The sequence below is a fragment of the Typopeltis vanoorti genome, chromosome 1 (genome assembly GCF_054136105.1).
Source record: "Typopeltis vanoorti isolate ZY-2024b chromosome 1, IOZ_Tvanoo_1.0, whole genome shotgun sequence".
NCBI lineage: Eukaryota > Metazoa > Arthropoda > Arachnida > Uropygi > Thelyphonidae > Typopeltis > Typopeltis vanoorti.
Genome location: NC_143549.1, coordinates 126,771,483 through 126,791,570, shown reverse-complemented (window position 1 = coordinate 126,791,570; position 20,088 = coordinate 126,771,483). Strand labels below are relative to the sequence as shown.

The 20,088-nt window shown below is 37.4% G+C and overlaps 1 protein-coding gene across 2 annotated transcripts in view; it reads left to right on the top strand.

Annotated features, from left to right (window-relative positions):
- Positions 1 to 2,273: 2,273 nt before the first annotated feature.
- Positions 2,274 to 20,088, top strand: part of LOC150110406 (uncharacterized) — a 37,232-nt gene continuing 19,417 nt past the window's right edge. Inside the window, exons 1-2 of one of the 2 annotated variants that reach the window (XM_090393551.1) lie at positions 2,274 to 2,510; positions 12,757 to 12,856. In XM_090393551.1, the coding sequence (XP_090249677.1) occupies positions 12,820 to 12,856 (37 nt within the window). In that variant the 5' untranslated portion in view covers positions 2,274 to 2,510; positions 12,757 to 12,819. Of the gene's footprint in view, positions 2,511 to 2,862; positions 3,042 to 12,756; positions 12,857 to 20,088 lie in introns of those variants that run through there. The other variant, XM_090393552.1, reaches the window with a different exon arrangement.

Here is a 20,088-nt window from a genome sequence, read left to right as displayed (position 1 = left end):
TCACTATTGCATATAATGCTCATCCAACCTCGTCATAAACTGATTCAATGTGTCAACATCAACAACACACTCAGGCAATGCATTCCACTCACCAACCACCCTCCATGCAAAAAACCTGCTTCTCACTCCTTTGCTCACACCCTCCTTATACAGTTTCCAGCAATGACCTCTTGTTCTACTTCCCTCTCCAATTCTATGAAGAATCTCTTCCATATCTACCTGATAACAACCCCTGACAAATTTATATCTCAGTCATATCCTTTCTCATTCTCCTATGCATGAGGCTCTGCAACTTACATTCCTTCAATCTGTCCTCGTACTCCACATTCCAAAGACCACTGACTACCTTTGTGAATCTTCTCTGTACCATTTCCAACATATCCTCGTCACCATGAAAACCAGGCAACCAAATCTGTGCACAACAACAATCCATATGAAGGCCCTATCAAGGCCTTATACAATGGAATCATCAAAAAAAAATCATCTAACGCCTTTTTATTCCCGTACGGGGAGTAGGCGAGGCCATTTAGCATTATCTAACTTTTGGAGACTGAGTGGGCAGTTCAATCTCCACTGGTACCAATCAGAGATAGATGTCATAAGGCTATCACTAATTAAGCGGTACGCAGTGAAGAGAGACGGCTCAAATGTGCCGCCATCTCGTGGTCCCTAACCCTAACACAATATATTTAATGCCTGAAATAATGTGGGTTCTACGGTCGATTTTCTTGAGTTTACGGGACGAAAAACCCGAGTTTCCGGGAGGAAAAACCCGCTTGCCCGTGCCAGAGATCGACTCGGGAACCGGTCGAAAAAAGCTTAGAAAAATTTCCTCTAGTCGCCGAGACTCGAAACCAAGTCTTCCTTCGTGCGGCTAAGCGCCGTGGTGTGTAAACGCCACATCCACTGAGCTACACAGGCTCTTACAATGGAATCATAACTTCTCTATTTCTGCATGTCAAAATTCTCAGTATCATTGCCATTATTCTATGTGATGTCTTCACAACTTGTGCGATGTGACTCCTGAATTTCAGGTCCTTGTCCACCATTACACCTAGATCTCTCACCTCCTCTACTTCTGTTAAAGTTTCCCCACCAAGTGTATACTTGGCATCCCATCATTGCTTACCAAATCTCAAAACCTTACACTTGGCAACATTGAACTGACAGTTCCACATACCTGCCCATTCATGCAATCTATTCAAGTCCTCTTGTAAGGCATTAACATCAGCCTGACTGTGCATTGCTCTCCCCAGTTTTGCATAATCTGCAAACAGCTGAATATTACTAGTTAAACCCAATTCAATATCATTAACATACAAATTGAACAACAATGGCCCTAAAAACTTACCCCTTTGGCACACCACTGGTAACCTTTCTCTTTCGAGATACTGCACCCCCATATACAACTTTCTGATACCTATCTGTCAGCCAGTCACTGATCAACACAGAAGTCTGTTATCCAATCCCTTCTCTTTGAATTTAATTAATAGCTTGTCATGTGGCAGTCTATCAGAAGCCTTTGAAATCCAAGTACACCACTGTATATGCATTTCCTCTATCCAAGGTATTTCTCACCTTGTTATAGTACATAAGTAAGTTAGTTAAACATGATCTCCCCCTTAACAAACCCATGCTGATAATGCTGCTGTTATCAATCCGTTTCTGTATCCTACTTCTCACCAATCTCTCCAGGACCTTCACCACAACTCCAGATATACAGATCGGTGTATAATTTAAAGCTACAACCTTATCACTACCTTTATGCAGTGGAACAATTTTACCCTCCTTCCATTCCCTTGGAACCTGTGCTGTTGCAAACCTCTTCTTAAACAGACATGCCAATGCTACTGCCAGTTCCCTGGAACATTCTCTTAAGATGCCTGATGATATATGTCATCAAATTCTCTCGCCTTATTAACATCAAGGTTATTTATTTCCTCAAATTCCTCCTGCTCACTCACAATTAAGCTATTCTCTCCTATGTCCTCTACACTCAAGTTCTTCATGATTCCACCCTGATCAGGATGAAACACACTTATAAATTGATCACTGAATACCTCAACAATGTCTTCTACAGCAGTTGCCATTCTACCACTTTCATCTCTTAACTTAAGTTGAGTAAAAAAAGCCGGAAATTGATTAATTTCCCCTTTGTGCACAACCTCTCATCAGTATTTTATTTATTTTATTCTTCTAATTTTAAAACCAAATGAAATCTTCAAAAAATATTAGGGGGAGACGGCGAGAAATATGAGAAATACGTATTGGACTCCCACGACGAATTCTTGAAAGTTGCACGTAATAATAGGAAGAGTAAAATTATACAATTTGAAAATAACATTCGTCTGTGAGAGATTTTGATCGACGAGGTTAAAAAATAAAAGAGGAGTTTGTTTAATCCTTAGGTTTATTTGCGAAATGCTGATCCCATTGTTATATATTATGTCGTGATGTTAGTGATACGAATGTCTCTCCCTAGACGAGTTTTTGACTTCAGGAGAGTTGATGTAATAATAATGAACAGTTTTCTTTCTTTTTTTTTTTTTGTATTTTTACCTTAGTTATACCATTTTATCATCAGAATGCGCTCCAACGTACCGCGAAATAACTAAAAGCTAAACTGTACTAAAAAATAAATTTACTTTTGACAGCGGTAATCACTTATTTCGCACCCATCTCTGGAATTTGCAGAAAGAAAAAAATGTTGCAGTTTATACATTATAGGAAATTAAAAAAAAAAAAAAACTCTTTATATCGATACTGATAACATAATGTCAATGTTTTCCAACTGTTTTCTAGGTGTATCCCCGTTATAAGATATCATTTGTACTATCTGTTCCCAGTATCCACTGATATAGTTAGTTCATGTGTAGCTCTAAAGGTTTTATTTTATTGAGAATTTTATGATGATGATTTGATATATTTTTCAACTCAAAGCATGCTGACAATGGCACAAAAGAAAAAAAAAATTACTTTTCATGAAAGTGATTCAAAACACGTTGCAGGAAGGAAATAGAATTTCTACGCCTAATAAAGAGGTAATTACTTAAGGCAGCATGTGATGGAGGGGACTAGGGGTAGGACAGTATTAAACCTGATCATAGGATCAGAAGAGCTATCCATTACCAAGGCACCCATATTGCCTCCTATTGGTGAAACTTACCATGTGATCTTAAATTGGGAGACTGTAAAACATGAAGAATATTCTGTCAAGAAGGGGTATATGTGGAACTACAAGGTAGGTGATTAAGCTTAGGAAGAAGCTTAAATTGCCATGGCATGAAACACTACAGGGTAAGAATGCTAGTAGCACCTGGGATATAGCTAAGGGTCAACTACAGGAAGCAATATTTAATTGTATACTTAAGGAGGGTTAATGAGATAGGAGTTAAATGGATGAATAATATCATTAAGCATGAGCTGTAGAAGAAGAAAATGCTGCAGAGGGTATATAAAGAAAAAGGTGATGAACAAACTAATGAACAGTACAAGGCTCAGGCAAGAAAGGTGACCAGCATGGCAAGGAAGGCAAAATCAGATTATGAGAAGACCAGGCAAGCAGGCCAAAGAAGTCCCAAACAGCTTTTTTGTTATGTGGCAAGTAAGAGGAAGAATGACTATGGAAGATTAACTTTAATGAGTGAGGATGGTAATTATGACAAGCTTAATTAATAAAATAGTGGCATTACTGAGTGACTAGAATTATATACCCTTGATTTGCAAGGGTAATATAATCCTAGTGAGGTTATTGCTTTAACATATGTGACAGACACTGATGTAGGAAACAGAGGTGGTTGGATTTGGAGGTTCTTAGGATATTGCAGAATTTCAATATAAATACAGCTGTAGGATTAGATTAGATATCAGCTAGGGTTTTGTGAGAATGTACAACAGAACTAACTGGCAATGCCTCTGATTAGGCTCTTTAACCGTCTCAGTTCTGGTAGAACTTCCAAAGGAAATGAAAGAAGCTAAAATAATTTCCTTGCATAAGGGAGGTTCTAAGATAATAATAAATTTAGTCTAATCCTTTATCCAAGTGTAAGCAAACAAGTTTGCGCCTGAAAATATCTTTAGGACTGAGGTAAGGTGGTACATCACTTAGCAACTCGTAGCAGAGGTGGACTAAGCTCTCATCACTCCTTGTCTCAGTATCTCCCATAATGCAAAGCACATCTCCTTGCAGACATGTATACTGCTATGCATTAAGGGAAGGGCCACTACCCAGGGAGGTTCTAAGACTACAGTAGCAAATTATAGACCAATTAGTAATTCAGGTAAATAATACTGTATGAAGGTCAACATGACTTTGTGAAGAGTCAGTCATGCCTTAGTGATTTACTAACTTTTTATAATAAAGTAACAGTTGAGTTGTTTGAGTTAAATAAAGGAAATGGCTACACAATGATTTTGCTGGATTTGCAAAGCCATTTGACAGAATACTGCATAGAATGCTGTTAACGAAATTAAAACAAATTGGGATGGACATGATAGTGGATAAGAGGGTGGCTGCTAGAGATAGATATCAAAAAGTGGCATATGGATGGCCAGAATCGAGGGGAAAATAGGTGGCTAGTGGTATGCTGCAAGGTTCAGTGCTCAAACTACTGCTGTTTAATTCATACATAAATGATATAGAAATTACCTGGAAGGAAATATTCAGTTGTTTGCTGATGATGCAAAATTAGGTAGAGTAATAGTTGATTATGATGATGTGGAGAGTTTAATAGGCTGTCCTGCAAGCTTTTGGGCAAAAGATAATGGGTGTCAGTTTAATGTGGAGAAGTGTAAAGTTATGCATTTTGTAAAAAAATGGATAAGCCCTGTATCACATTGATGGCACTGTACCCATGAAATAGATGAGCTAGAGATTTAGGATTGGTCGTGGTAGACAGAGAGTTAAAGTTTAGAGGACATATTGCTTAAGGTTATTCAAGATATCTCATAAGATTACTTGGCTATTGAAGAACACATTAAAATGTAGAGATAAGAAAGTTGTTATTCCTATTTATAAGGCATTGATATTTAAGTCTACATCTGGATTACTGTGCTCAAGTCTGGTTCCCCCTGGGTTTCTTGGGGGGATGAGGAAGCAATGGAGAGGATTCAGCAGTGAGTGGTCTGCGGAATGTTCCTTATGAGGATAGATTGCAAGTTTGTAGATTGCAGAAGTTGGTTGATAGGAGAAAAAGAGGGGGTATGATAGTACCATTTAAGTTGCTTAAAAAGTTTTATAGGATAGATGAATGGGAAATATTTCAGCACTTGGCTAGAGGGAGCAGAACAAGGAGGGGGGTCATCCCTGGAAGTTGAATAAAGGTGTGGTTAATAGGTGTGCGAGGACTAGATTGTTTGCTTGGAGAGTTGTAAATGAGTGGAATGGGATGCCAGAGTCAGTTGTGAGTTCTTTGTCTGTTAATAGGTTCAAGGAGAGGTATGACAGATTGTGTGAATAGATTGGGTCTCCTGCGATAAATCTTACTCCATGGAAATGCCTGTATAATAATAATAAAGGTGTAAAATAATTTTATTGTTTGTTTGTTAATGATCATGGGTCACTAATAAAATGTATGACAGTTTTCTTATCTCATAGACTGATAAACACTAATTTTTTTTCAGTGCATGATGAATAGAGAGAGAACTTGAAATCATCCCTGAAAGTTGGGTAAGAGTGTTGAGTAATGTGCAGAGTATATTTTTTGCTAGGTGAGTGAGTGGATTGGATTGCCAGAATTTGTTGAGTGTCCTGACAGTGAATGAATTTATGGAGAGATATGATAGATATTGTGCATCTAAAGATTAGAGCGGGTCCTTTCACAATGAGTCATCTTACTCCATAGAGATATCTGTGTAGTAATAACAGTGTAAATAGGCCAAGTTTTTGTTTTTTATTACTTTGAAAATTTTATTTTTTGCATAATTTGGAATCCTTACTTCAGGAAACCAAACATAATTTTTTTAAGCTGCTTCAGACCTCCAATAAGTGGTGCAGTGATTACACTCTAGGCAAATGAAATTCATCTTGCACCTCAAATTTATTGCACCTTCATAAATTCATCTTGCGCCTTCAGTATTGGTAGTTATACAGGGTAAAGTTAACCATGGTGTTAACAAATGCTTAATATACCAGATTCAAGATTGAACATATGATCCATTGCACACTTCACCTTGGCAGACAAGACTACGAGATACTTGAGATATTTGGAGATATCTCAAGCCCTGTTCACATGCACACGTGTAAGATAAATCTTCAAATGCCTATTATCCCCCATAGGCAGTAAATAAGTAGATGTCTTGTAGAAAGTTTTTTCACTTGGTTATAAATTATATTAAACTTTCCAAGAAATTATATTCTTGTTTAATCCTTTATCCACGTGTAAGCAAAGTTTGTACATGAAGTGTCATCACTCGGTTGCTTGTATATAGAGGCTAATCACTTCACATTAGTTACCTTATTGCATGTTATGCAATATGGAATGCCACTACCTAGAACAATTTTTACCTTTGTTGAGGGGTATTATTATTATCCTTTATCCCAGTGTAAGCAAAGTTTGCACATAAACATTTCTTGGCAAGTTGTATTTATAACAAAGTGAAAAACTTTCTATAACTGTCTCATCCAAAGTATTTTAATAATAAGGTGATACTTTCTCACTACTTGTGTATGAGAAGTATATGATTTCTGCATTAATTCAACCTTGGCATCTCTTCTGGCTACTTGATGAAACTTCAGTCAAGTTTGAAACCTGTCTGGGTAGCAACTCTTTCATAGTACCAGACCTTCCAGTCTGAAAGGATGTGTGCTTTGCATTATTAGATATTAGGACAATTGATTTGAACTCATTAGTTTCTATATACAAGTATCCTGGTCATGAAGATGCTTCACATGCAAACTTTGTTTGTTTTTCACTTGAATAAAGTATTTAAGAAGAATTTTGTTTCTTGGCAAGTTTAATTTAGTGGAATTCTTATAATCCCTAGCATGTTATATGCAGGGATTGTATTGCAGGATTTATATATTATTATCCCTGCAATGGTTTTGAGGCAATGTAATGTAAAGCAGAGGTTGACAAGAAGGCATATTTAGTTTGATGTTGCTGTAGGCCAAGGAATGTGAAAGGTGGCAATTTATATATTTGTATGGAGTTTCCTCCCTTTTTCTTCCCTATCCCTATTGGGACTAGGAAATGTATGAACAATTTGGATTAGTGAACAAAGGAAGGGTAATTATTATGAGTGATTTTAATCATGGCAGTATAGATTGGAATGAAGAGATAGCATTTAAGAATAAGAAAAATGAATTTCTCAAATTCTTGAAAGAGAGAGCTATCTCAGGCAGCATGTAAAGGAGGGTACATGAGGATCGAGAGTTTTAGATTGAGAGTTCTGGTCATTTCATCAGAGGATGCAATTGTGAGTGGGGTTTCACATCTTTCCTCCAGTTGGTAAGAGTGATCATGAAATGATCACCTGGGTTGTAGCTAGCCATATGCAGACTTCTGTGAGGAAAGGATACATGCGGAATTACAAGGCTGATAATTATGACAAGCTTAATTAATAAAATAGTGGTAAAAATTATAAAATAGATGATAAGAGACAGCTTGGAGCTATAACATGGAATGAGGATTTGAGTGGTAAGTAAATAAATGCTGCTTGGGAACTGACAAAGAAATACATAACTGCATCAATGTGCAAATGACATAATCAGTAAAACTTTTCTTATTTCTTTTGTGCTCTCTCCATGTGAATTTCTAGACCATATCCTGAACTGAAATTCAGCAGCTACTTATCCAGTATTATTAGCTTTGCTCTATATGATATGGTATTCGTTTCCTGATTTACTGTGCTGATTAGATCTGCAATAAGGAAAAACAACAGTTTTTTTCTTTATCTGCCCTCTGCATTGACTCACAAAAACCCTTTTTTAAAATAGAACCTTCTTTGAGGCAGTAGGCACAAAAAAGTCTCACCATCCACATTTTTGAAATTTGTCCCCACATTGCTGTACTGGAAGTTGTTTACCATTGAAGAAGTTTTATCTTTGTTTACTCATTGCTACTGAAGCTGTTCCTTTCTTTCCCTAATCACCCCTTATCACTGTTGACAGTTATGTCAACATGGAACTGCTTTAATTCCACTAGTTCCACTTCTTTTCCATTAAACCTTTTGATTGTACTTATGATGATGATGGTCTGTCTTCAATTCTGCTGACATTGCTTTTGTATTAGTTGTTGACTTTTCATTGTTCATTCTGTTTTCTGACAGAAGTAATGTAGTTCTTTTAATACATTCATTCTGGTTCATATCTCATGCATGTTTCATGTTGGGTGAGAACTTACTTGAGTATATATTGTGTTCCTTATGCAATCACGAGTTTACAAATTTTTCTACATACATGCCATGTAAGTTTCAATTTTTTTCGGTGGAATTTTATTTGTAAAACTGATATTAGCATGCTGTCATAATGTTATTTGATGTCATAAAAAGACATTAAATATCAGTTGACTCTGCCTACTTAAGTACAAGGTGTGGGAGTGCAAACATGAAACTATGCCTGCAATTTCACTTGTAGACTTAGTCACTTAGTGGATACTATCATTCTTGAAAATGCTGCAATTCTTCAAAACATTTTTGGGGCTTGTTTTCTAGTATGATTTTTTTATTACTTCACCACATGACATTGAATGTTAGCAATGTCAGAAAACTGCATTCTTTCAAGGCATTCTTCAGTTTACAAACAATCAAACATTGCAAGAGGAAGTCTGGTTATTTATTTATATGTTTAGCATATGATGATCCAGTGGCTGTGAGACCTGTTTTATGGGGGAGTACAGCACCATCTTAATCCCCTCCTCATTTTTATCTGGGCTTAGGACCAGCATATAGCTGACAAATCAGGCCTGTGGCTGGATCTTAAGTATTTCTGACTGTAATCCATGTGTGTTCTTGAGGATGAAAAACCAAAGTTTCCAGGTGAAAAAACCCCTTACCTCCATATGAGACCAGCTAACTCACCTTTTGTTGAAAGAGACCAGATATTTAACTATTTAAATATAGTTAAATATATAGTAAATATAATAAAGTAATATTAAAAGTGTGAAATAATTTTTTATTATTTGTTTATTAATGATCATGGGTCACTGATAAAATGTATGACAGTTTTTCTTATCTCATAGTATGATAAACACTAATATACAAGTAGTGTTTTTGGTTCCATATATTTGGTTGGTTGCATCACTAATTGCACTTTTTTTTTTCTAGAAACAGTCTGTCCAGCTGACTCACATCAAAGCGAATCAAATGCAATCCAATGCAAATTCATTCTGCCCTCAAATATATGCTATACATCTACAAACTGCACTCCCTTCTCACACACCTCTGTCACTATACCATACAACCACGTTATCTCTCACGCTCCGCAATAACCTCCTTATATCCATCCTTACATTCTCCTTATGTTCTACTAAATCATTTGTTCCCACATCTGCTATGAATTCTCTTGCTTGTTTACCTCTCATTTCCAAAGCATCGATTATCTTGCTCATCCCCCCCCCCCCTTGGAAAACAGACTTTGTGGACTTCCTCATTAACCTTGTTTCTAATAATGGAATCCCCATACATTGCTGTTCTCGAATCGTTTGTCTTCCCCCTCCCCCTCTACTTTCCATCAATCTATCCTTTTTCACTCTTTCATTTCTTTCCAGTAAACATCTAATATCACCATTCACATACCTCATTTCATTTCTCATTTTGAACTGTTAGTTCTTCAATGTTGCATTCCAGCAATTTCACTATGTTCTTGCAGTCTCACTGCCTCATTTTTGCTGTTCCTTTCTTTTACTTCCCTAGTCTTGCTTGCTTCTGTTTCCTTGTTTTTGCTTTCTTTTGCTTCTATAATATGTAATATTCTGTAATATTCTTATGTGGAATTATAAAGCAGGTGATTATAATAGTCTTAGACGTCAACTTCGGGAAGTTTCATGGAGGGAGGAATTGGAAGGCCGGGATATCATTAGTGCATGGGAAATTGTGAAAGAATATTTGTTAGCAGCAGTGGTAAGATGTATGCTACGAGTGAAGAAGAGGACACAATTTGGAATAAAGTGGGTGACAAACAATATTAAACAAGAATTGCATGTGAAAAAGAGGCTATGGAAGAGATATAAGGAGACAGGTGAAGAGAAGATGCATGAAGAATATAAGACACAGGCCAGAAGAGTGACTAGTGTGGTAAGGAAAGTGAAACTGGAATATGAGAGGAGTTGGCCCTAAGATCAACCCCAAAGAAAATCCTAGGGAATTTTTTAGCTATGTGGCCAGTAAAAGGAGAAATGACTGTGGAAGAATGATATTGTTGGATAAAAATGGGAATAGAGTGACTGATGCAGAGGACATAGTGGAATTGTTCAATGAACACTTTATTGGAGTATTTCATCTTAGAGGAGTCAGTTTTAATGCTAGAGGGATAGGGCAGGTTTGAGGTTTAGAGGTACAGGAGGAGAATGTGTTTCAGATACTGAGTACTCTGGATGTCAGTAAAGCTTTGGGACTGGATGGCATTTGACCACGAGTTTTGAGAGAATGTGCTAGGGAACTGACAGTGCCTTTAACCTGGCTTTTCAATGAAAGTCTGGCTGTGCGAAGGTGCCCAGGGAATGGAAGGAAGGTAAGATAGTACCATTGCATAAGGGTGGTAACAGACTGGAAGTGTCTAATTATAGGCCAGTTTGTGTGTCATCAGTAGTTGTTAAGATCTTGGAGAAAGTATTGAGGGACCGTATACAGCATTGGGCAGATGAGGGTAATGTTATCTGTGAGAGTCAACATGGATTTGTGAAAGGGTGCTCTTGTTTTAGCAATATGCTAGCCTTTTATAATAAAGTTAAAAGAACATTAGATGAGGGAAAGGCATATACTGCAATTTTCTTAGACTTAGCGAAGGTATTTGACAGGATGCCACATGATAAGCTGATATTTAAGTTGCAGCACATGGGTCTGGTCAGATTGGTCAACTGGATTCAGGATTGGCTGTCTGTAGGTACCAGAGCGTTGTGTATGGTGGAGCAGTTTCAAGGAGGCAGAGGGTTACAAGTGGGGTCCCACAGGGCTCAGTACTAAGACCTATATATATATTGCCAGTGGATTGCAAGGGGATATTCAGTTGTTTGTGGATGATGCAAAGCTGGGAAGGATTATTAGTAATAATGCAGATGTGGTAGCCCTGCAAGAGGATTTGAATAAGCTAGATAGATGGGCAAATGAATGGGGGGGGGGGGGTTCAGTTTAATGCAGCAAAATGTAAGGTCTTGAGGTTTGAGAAACATCGATGGGATGCTGTATACTCTATGGGAGGTTATACTGGAGGAAGTAGGGGAGACAAGAGATCTGGGGTTGATGATTGATAGAAACCTGAAATTTAGGGGACATGTTGCAAAGGTGGTGAAGGTAACACAGAGGATTGCTGCAATTATGAGAATGACACTGACCTGCAGAGATAAAAGGGTTATCATTCCGTTGTATAAGTCTCTGATCAGACCACACGTAGACTATTGTTCTCAGATTTGGTCCCCAGGATTTGAAGGGGGTAAATTAACTGTGGAAAGGGTACAAAGACAGCTGACAAAGGTGGTTTCAGGACTGTACAATTTTGGTTATGAGGGATCGGCTAAGGGAATGTGGACTGCAGAGTTTGGTGGATAGAAGAAGGAGAGGTGATATGATTGAGACTTTTAAACTGTTGAGAGGTGGTTACAGGGTTGACACTGGGGAGTTCTTTCGCTTGGTTGAACAGCTGGAAGGAGTGATGACAAGAGGCCATCCCTGGAAGTTACGAAAGGAATCTGTGAGCAAGAGGGTGAGGAGTGGTTTCTTTGCATGGAGGGTGGTTGAACTATGGAATTTATTGCCTGATGGAGTAGTGATAGCGAGAACAGTCAACGAGTTTAAGGAGTGGTATGATAGACTTTGTGTTTCTTGGGGGGGGGGACCTCCCCCCCCTCGATGAGGCTTGACAGACTTTATGTTCTTAGGAAGGACCTCCTACGATGATAATAATAATAATAATAATGTCATTTACTTTTGTTTCTTCATTCTTTTGTTTTTTTCACTCCCACAATCTTGCTTGCTCACTTTTGTTCTGTTATTCGCACACACTGTTGCATCCACATTTATGTAAGCACTCATTCCTTCAGTCATTTTGGCACTCGCTGATATCATAGTTGATAAACAAAATATCACACTTTCTAGAAACCCATACCTTATCCTGTCTCCTGTTCAGTTGCTGTACAAATACATCTTTCACATTTTGTCACACATATGTATTGCACTCTCAACATTGAACCATTCTCGAAAATTCTTTGTCATTAATTATATTTGATCTTCATGCTGCATGGCTTGCAGATCTTGTTCATACTGCTGTTTTTTTTTTTTTTGTTGTTGTTGTTGTTTTCAATGCAAGCTTCAAAATTCAGGGAAAAAAATCATAAACAAAACCCACAAAGCCCCACAATTCTGTGATTACATTACGCTATCAAACATATCTTTTCCAGAGCTCTTTACCAATGACCTGGTATGTTACTGCCCTCTAGCAGTGTGTGTGTGGTACAGCTCTGTTTTAAATAAAATATCATCACCATACTAACTAATAGCATGTGACCATTATCTGTAGATAGGCAGTTGATTGCATGTGAGAAATTATATCTGCATTTAAGTGCCAGTGTATTCTTATTGTTGTTTTTTTTTATTATTGGACAGATACCCTTTATGAAAATAAGAAAAGCCATGTTAATTATCTAACTAAAGATAACCTTCAGCTGTATGGAAGATAACAAAGTTGCAGAGCTTTCCTTCAAAGGTAAGCCTCTTTTTTGAGTTCACTGTAGAATGAAATCTAGCATGTATCATATTTTATGGTTTTGAAAAAAAAAAAAAAATTGTAGGTAGTTTATAATAGTTTGACACAACTATTCCATGTATTTCTAGTAAATTATATATATATATAATTAATATGCATAAATTATCCTTAGTCTTGCTGTTCTGTCATGAATTCATACAATTTAAGACTTATGCTTGTGGAAGGAACAAAAGGAATAATGATTGATCAAATTGTATTTGAATTATTAAGCCATTCCTCCCCCTCTCTTGTCACCAGGTACCTGGAAGGTAAAAGATCGAGTACTAAATGATGTAATCCTAAAATCCAAATTGTCACATTCTATAGTCACACTAAGGACAACTTGATGGGTGGGCTGATAGTATCATAATAATACTCCCTGAAACTTGTTAATATGAAGTAGGAAGGGGAAATGTTGTAGACTAGCATATTCCAAAAACAGTTGCATTTTAATCTGCCTCTGTAAATATCCTTCCTTCCTGATTTGTGCTTATGCATAGACCCACACTTTACCATGTAGGTGTTTGAAACCATATCCAATGGAATAACGTGATTAATCGTTATTTCATGTCCTATGTCTGTATATTGCATGTGTACTTCTAACCAGTTCCCCCTGTTTTGGGGAAAATCCCCCCCCCCACACACCACCACTTCTGTATGAGACCAACTAACTCACCATTGGATTGAAAACACCTGAAGGTTCCTCACATCACAGACAGAATTCAGGCCAGGGTCTTTTCAACCAAAGGCCTTGTCTAAATAAGCAGAGCTATGAAGTCTCCTGTAAATATAGGATTACAACTGCTTTGTGGTCGTAGTGTGTAGTATTGGACATATTTTTTTACATTCATCCATGCAGAAATTCTTCCAATTTGGTAGAAGTAGGTCAGTTCACTTGTCAAGGGATCTGCTAGGATCCAGATGACGGAGACAGACATTTATTATTATTTGGTAACTCCTGTGGAGTCAACAGACTCATCATGGGAGGCCCACTCAACCATCAACATGTTTATAATAATGAGCTTTGAAGTTATTTACACTGTCTGCACTCACAACACACTCAGGCAGTGCATTCCACTCATTAGCAACTGTCCACATAAAAATCTGCTCCTCACATCCTTCTTCATCACATCTTTATACAACTTCTAGGGATCCTCTCGTTCTTCCCATCTTAACACCTACTCATTTTTATAATTTCTTCTGTATTAATCTGATAGAATTCCTTAACTAACTTGAAGGTCTCTATCATATCTCCTCTTTTTTTTCCCTATCCACCAACCTCTGGAATCCATATTCTCTCAAACGCTCTTCATAACCCACACTCCAGAGTATTGATATCCTTTTGGTTATTTTGGTTCTACTTTGGACCCTCTCTAGTGTTTCTACATCACAATGAAAACTACGTGACCAAATCTGAGCACAAGAGTCCAGACGTCATCTGACCAATTGGTTCAATAGAGCCACCACCACTCATTATCCCTACATGTCAAGTACTTTTAATAGCAGCTATATGATGTGCAGTCTTTGCAACATGCGTGATGTGCCTTCGAAACTTCAGCCCACTGTCCACCATCACTCCAAGATCCTGAATCTCATCCACTTCCTGAAATACAGCTCCACCAATATAGTATATAGCCTTATATCTCTGTATTCCAAAGTGTAACACCTTACATTTATTAGCATTAAAACTGCAACCTCACTCATATGTCCAATCTGCTCACTTTTGGTGAGCAGTGAAGAATAACCAATTTTGGGTAATGCTTGAAGGAAGCTTTGTGTTATGTCTTGTAAGAATTCGTGCTGTTTTCCCCTTAAGGTGTTCTTGATGTAAAAGGTGGCAATGGATTTTTCTGTGATTTTTTTCCCCCTCCTCTGAAGAGAGAGAGGCATGGTTGAATTAAAAGTGTAGTGTGGTTGATTCTACTGAGGGAGAAGCATCATGGATGTTAATTTCTGCACTGAGACTGGTATTTGACAAACAGATGGTTCTACTGTATTAGTCAATGTTTTAATGACAAAATACTGTTAGGAGAAGCAGTAGCAGTGTGAAAGATGATTTATGTATTTACCAGTGTTTATGAGTAGGAAGGGGAGGGTCAACAGTGTTAAAGATGATATAGGTATTTATCAGTATGGGATAAGTTTTCACTAAACAGAAAAGTTAAGAATCTGTTGGATAGACGAATGATGAAGTATGGGAAGACTGAAAGAGCAGAGGTGTAGTGAATGGAGGATGAGAAATTCGTTCAATAAGTTTGCAGCTGAACTGTGCATAGATGTGGACTAGTAGCTTCTTGTGTTTGTGTTTAGAGGCAAATGGAGTAATGGTAGTGGCCAGTTTGATGGAGCAGTGCCCATGAAAATACAATGGAAAAGACATAATGCTGCAACAGTGTCTATGGGGAATCCACTGGAGGGGGGGGGGTCATAAGTTAAATAGATTGTACTCAGAAGAATGCAATCAAGCATTCTGAGAGAGATCCTAGATGCACCCCAAATATGGGAACAATATTCTAAGGTTTCGAAATTTATAAAGTATTCAGAAATTGAACAAGAGATAAGTACTATTTAGATCACAAAGAAATACCAAATTTTTTGGAGGCTTGAAGAGGTTATAGATCTGATGTGCTTGTGCCAGGACAGGCTGAATGTAAAAGCCACTGCAAGAAGAGAAACTGATCCTAGTTGGAGCAGAATATCATTAGGAGTGAGGGAGAGTAAAGCAAGGTCTTTCTTCTAGGAAACAAGATAGGATTGCATTTTGTTGGCATTAAAATTCACTGGATTATCCACACCTCCACTTGAGAATCAAGGAGATCAGTGTTTAAGGCATTAGTTAAAGATCATCTTGAAGTGTGAATTATCTGAACAGTTCAAATTTTGAAAATGGAAAATAGACTACTCTCCTCATCAAATCTGTATAGGATTGGCTGTCAGAGACAGAAAATCATTGATGTATAAAAGGAAGAGTGTAGATGAAAGCACAGACCCTTGAGATACTTTAATTGAAAAATCTAACGAAACCATCTACAAGGGTGGTCTGAAAAGTTCTCGGCCTAAGAATGAAAAAACGGATTTATAATTTCAAAATTATTTTTATTTTTCAACATAATCCTCCTTAACACTAATACGTTTATTCCAGCAATATTCCAGCGCCTTTATCCCATCCCTGTAGTGGTTCTCAGTAAGATCTGCAAAATACCCCTCTACAGCTGTAATCACTTCTTGATTTGAAGAAAAATGCTGACCAGCGAGGAAGAGTTTTAGTTTTGGGAAGAGAGAGAGAGAAGTCAGAGAGAGCCAGATCTGGGGAACAGGGTGGATGTTCCCACCATTTGTAGTTCAGATCCTTTAATTTTCCCATTGCGAAAACGCCTTTGTGGGCAGGTGCATTGTCCTGATGAAAGATGATTTTTTTCTTCTGCAAACCGCGTCTTTTCTCTCAAATATTTTCATCTAGTCTGGTTAAAAGATCGGAATAATATTCCCCGGTTATTGTTTTACCCTTTTCAAGATAATTAATAAACAAAATGCCTTTAGCATCCCAAAATACTGATGCCATGACTTCTCCTGCTAATGGAACCGACTTTGTCTTCTTTGGTGCTGAACAGCTGGCTTCTGCTCACTGTTTTTACTGCTGTTTGAATTCTGTTGTGTAATGGTGAATCCAAGTCTCATCCATAGTAATTAATCGACACACAAAATCAGTTTTATTCATGTTGAAATGCTCTAAGCACTGTTCAGAGATTTTCATGTGAGTGAACTGCTGTGAACAAGTGTGGCACCCATCTTGCACACAGCTTTCTCATTTGCAATTCTTCATGCAAAATATATCCTACACGTTCTTTTCAAATGCCTATAGTCTCAGCAATTTCACGTACTTTTACTTGCCGGTCATCCAATACATTTTGTGCACTTGATTGGTGATTTCTTGATTACTCTTTTTGGACGTCCTTCACTTGGATCATCTTCAAGGTTTGTACGGCCATGTGTAAACTCGGCAGCCCATTTCTTAATTGTCAAAAACGAAGGAGAAGAGTGCCCATAAACTTTTATGAACTTCAAATGAATTTCTTTTGGCGTTAAACCTTTTTTTACAAAGAATTTTATAACTTCACGATACTCAATTTTATCCATTTACAAGGAATACAGACAATACTTTTGCTTTAGACAGCTGTATAAAACAAACTACTTGATAGAATGAGTCAATTTCACATGGTTGCTTATGACAGACGTATCAACTTAGAAAAAAAAAATCATGCCGATAGTGTTGCCAACTACATTCAAGGCCGATAACTTTTCAGGCCACCCTCGTATGATGATTTAGTGCTTGAACCAAGGCTAGATCAGACTGAGTTGGTATGTAATTAGGAGGTGTTGAAGATGAAGAACCAGTAATCTGAGCAGAGATGTACTTGTCAGACAGTCAAAAACTTGTATAAACCAATAACAAAGAAATGAGCTAAGCAAACTATGAATTTTAAAGACCTGAAAATAAAAGACCTGAAAAGTGTTGCCAACTACATTCAAGGCCAATAACTTTTCAGGCCACCCTCGTATGATGATTTAGTGCTTGAACCAAGGCTAGATCAGACTGAGTTGGTATGTAATTAGGAGGTGTTGAAGATGAAGAACCAGTAATCTGAGCAAAGATGTACTTGTCAGACAGTCAAAAACTTGTATAAACCAATAACAAAGAAATGAGCTAAGCAAACTATGAATTTTAAAGACCTGAAAATAAAGAATAAAAGGAACATAGAACTTGTTTTATACACAACAAACACATTTTAAGCTGTCAATTGTTTGTTGATAATGCAAAACTGTGTAAAGTACTAGTTATTCAATGTGATATAGAGAGTTTGCAGGGCGATTTAAATAGGTTGACAGTATGATAAATAAATATGAAAGATACTAAATACCAGTTTAATGTGAAAAGTGGAAAAATATGCATTTTGAGATAAAAAGATTACAAGTACCACAATTACAGGTGCCATGAGGGAAATATACTCTAGGAAACTGATGAAGCCAGGGATTTGCAGGTGGTAGTAGGAGGTCGTGGAAGTCATGCATCAGCATATTAGTACAACGAGTGCGGATTAAGTAACTGTTGTGTAGGAATTCAACTTTGTAGACATTGACTGGAAGGAGGAACGATATGGCAGGAAAGAAATGGAATTTATACACCTACTGAGAGATAATTACTTGAAGCAGTATGTGGTGAAGGCAACTCAGGGTCTGAGAATGCTGGATCTAGTTATAGAATCAGAAGACCTATCCATAACTAAGATGACCACATTGCCTAAAACTGGAGAAAGTGGTCATGTGGTCTTGACTTGGTAGGTAGCAAAACATGCAGAAATTCCAGTTAAGAAAGGGTTTGTGTGGAATTACAAAGTAGGTGATTAGCATGGGGATAGTCAAGGAATACCTGGAGGAAGTAATATCACACTGTATACCCAAGGTCAGGAGGATAAATAGGGTAAGAATTAGGTGGATAAGTAGTATTATTAAACATAAGCTGCAAAAAAAAAAAAAGAAAGAAAGAAACCATCTGCCACTGACCACCACTAGTATTTTCACAGACAAACATCCATGCCCACAGCAGGATTCGAACCCGCAGCCTTTTGGCTGGAGAGTGGATACTCTAACCACTCTGCCAACCAGGCCGCAATATAAGGAAAAGGAGACCAGCTAACTTATGAACAGTACAAGGATCAGGAGAAAAGAGACCAGCTAACTCATGAACAGTATAAGGATCAGGCAAGAAAGTTGACCAGCATGGTAAGAAGGTAAAATCAGATTATAAGAAGAAATTATCTGGGCAGACAGACCAAAGGAAATCCCAAAGGGTTCTTCTTTCGTAATGTGGCAAATAGGAGGAAGAATGACTGTGGAAAGATATCTTTAATGAGTACTGATGGTTGAAAGGTGAGGCTGTTGAAATAGTTGAGCTACTGAGTGACAACTTTGCAAGGGTATGTCATCGAAGTGAGGATATTGCTGTGGAAGAGATAACAAGGACTGATATGAGAACAGTGGTTGATGAATTGGAGCTCAGAAAATTGCAGAATCTCATTGCAAATATAGCTGTGGATATAGATGGGATAGCAGCTCACTTTTTATGAGAATATGCAAGAGAACTGGCAATGCCTTTGACTAGGCTGTTTAATCTAACCCTTCTCTCTGGCAAAGTCCAAAGAAAGTATAAGGAGTACAGAATAATTCTTTTGTATAAAGTAGGATCAAAGTGTGTGGTAGCAAATTAATTATAGATCAATCAGTATCTCAGGAGTGTGATAAAAGTACTGGATATGTTGGTCAAAAAGAGAATTCAGGAATAGGTAGATAAGAGGGGCAGCATGGTTTTGTGAAGGGTTGATCATGCCTTATTAATTTATAATAGAGTGACAGCTTAGTGGGATAAAGGGAATGGCTACAAGATGATACTGCTCAATTTTTCAATGGTGTTTGACAGGATATCAGAACAAATGGGAATGGATATGAAACTGGTGATGTGGATGTGTGAGTAGCAGATGCATGGATACCAGAAAGTAGTATATGAAGGAGCACAAACCAGGAGAATGCAGGTAACTAATGGTGTGCTTCAAGTCTCTTGTTTGGACCACTGCTGTTTAATTTATACATAAATGATATAGGAAATAATTTGGGAGATATTCAGTTGTTTGCTGATGATGCAAAGTTGGATAAGGTAATAGATAATTAGGGGTGATGTAGAGAGCTTGCAGGATGAATTAAATAGGCTCACAGCATGAGAAAAACATAACAGATGTCAATTTAATATAGAAAAGTGTCAAGTTATGCATTTTGGGATAAAAGATTACAAACTGCACCACATTGAGGGCACTGTACTCCAAGAAATTGATGAAGCTAGGGATTTAGAGATAATACCAAATAGAGATTTGAAGTTTAGAGGATATATATCTATTGTATCCAAAATAGCTCATACAGATCATAGTATTACCACACAGTTGGAACATCAGCAAATAAAAATGCAGGTTACAGCTTAAAGTTGTAACTGGTTAAAAATGCCATACACTAACTTTTAACGGACTTATATTTTACTTTTCTGCAAAATACTGCAGCAGAACGATTTCTTTCTTGATGTTTTGTTTTTAAATGAAAATTCAAAATTTTTTTTTTAAATATCTTGGTTTAAAAAATAATTTAATTGC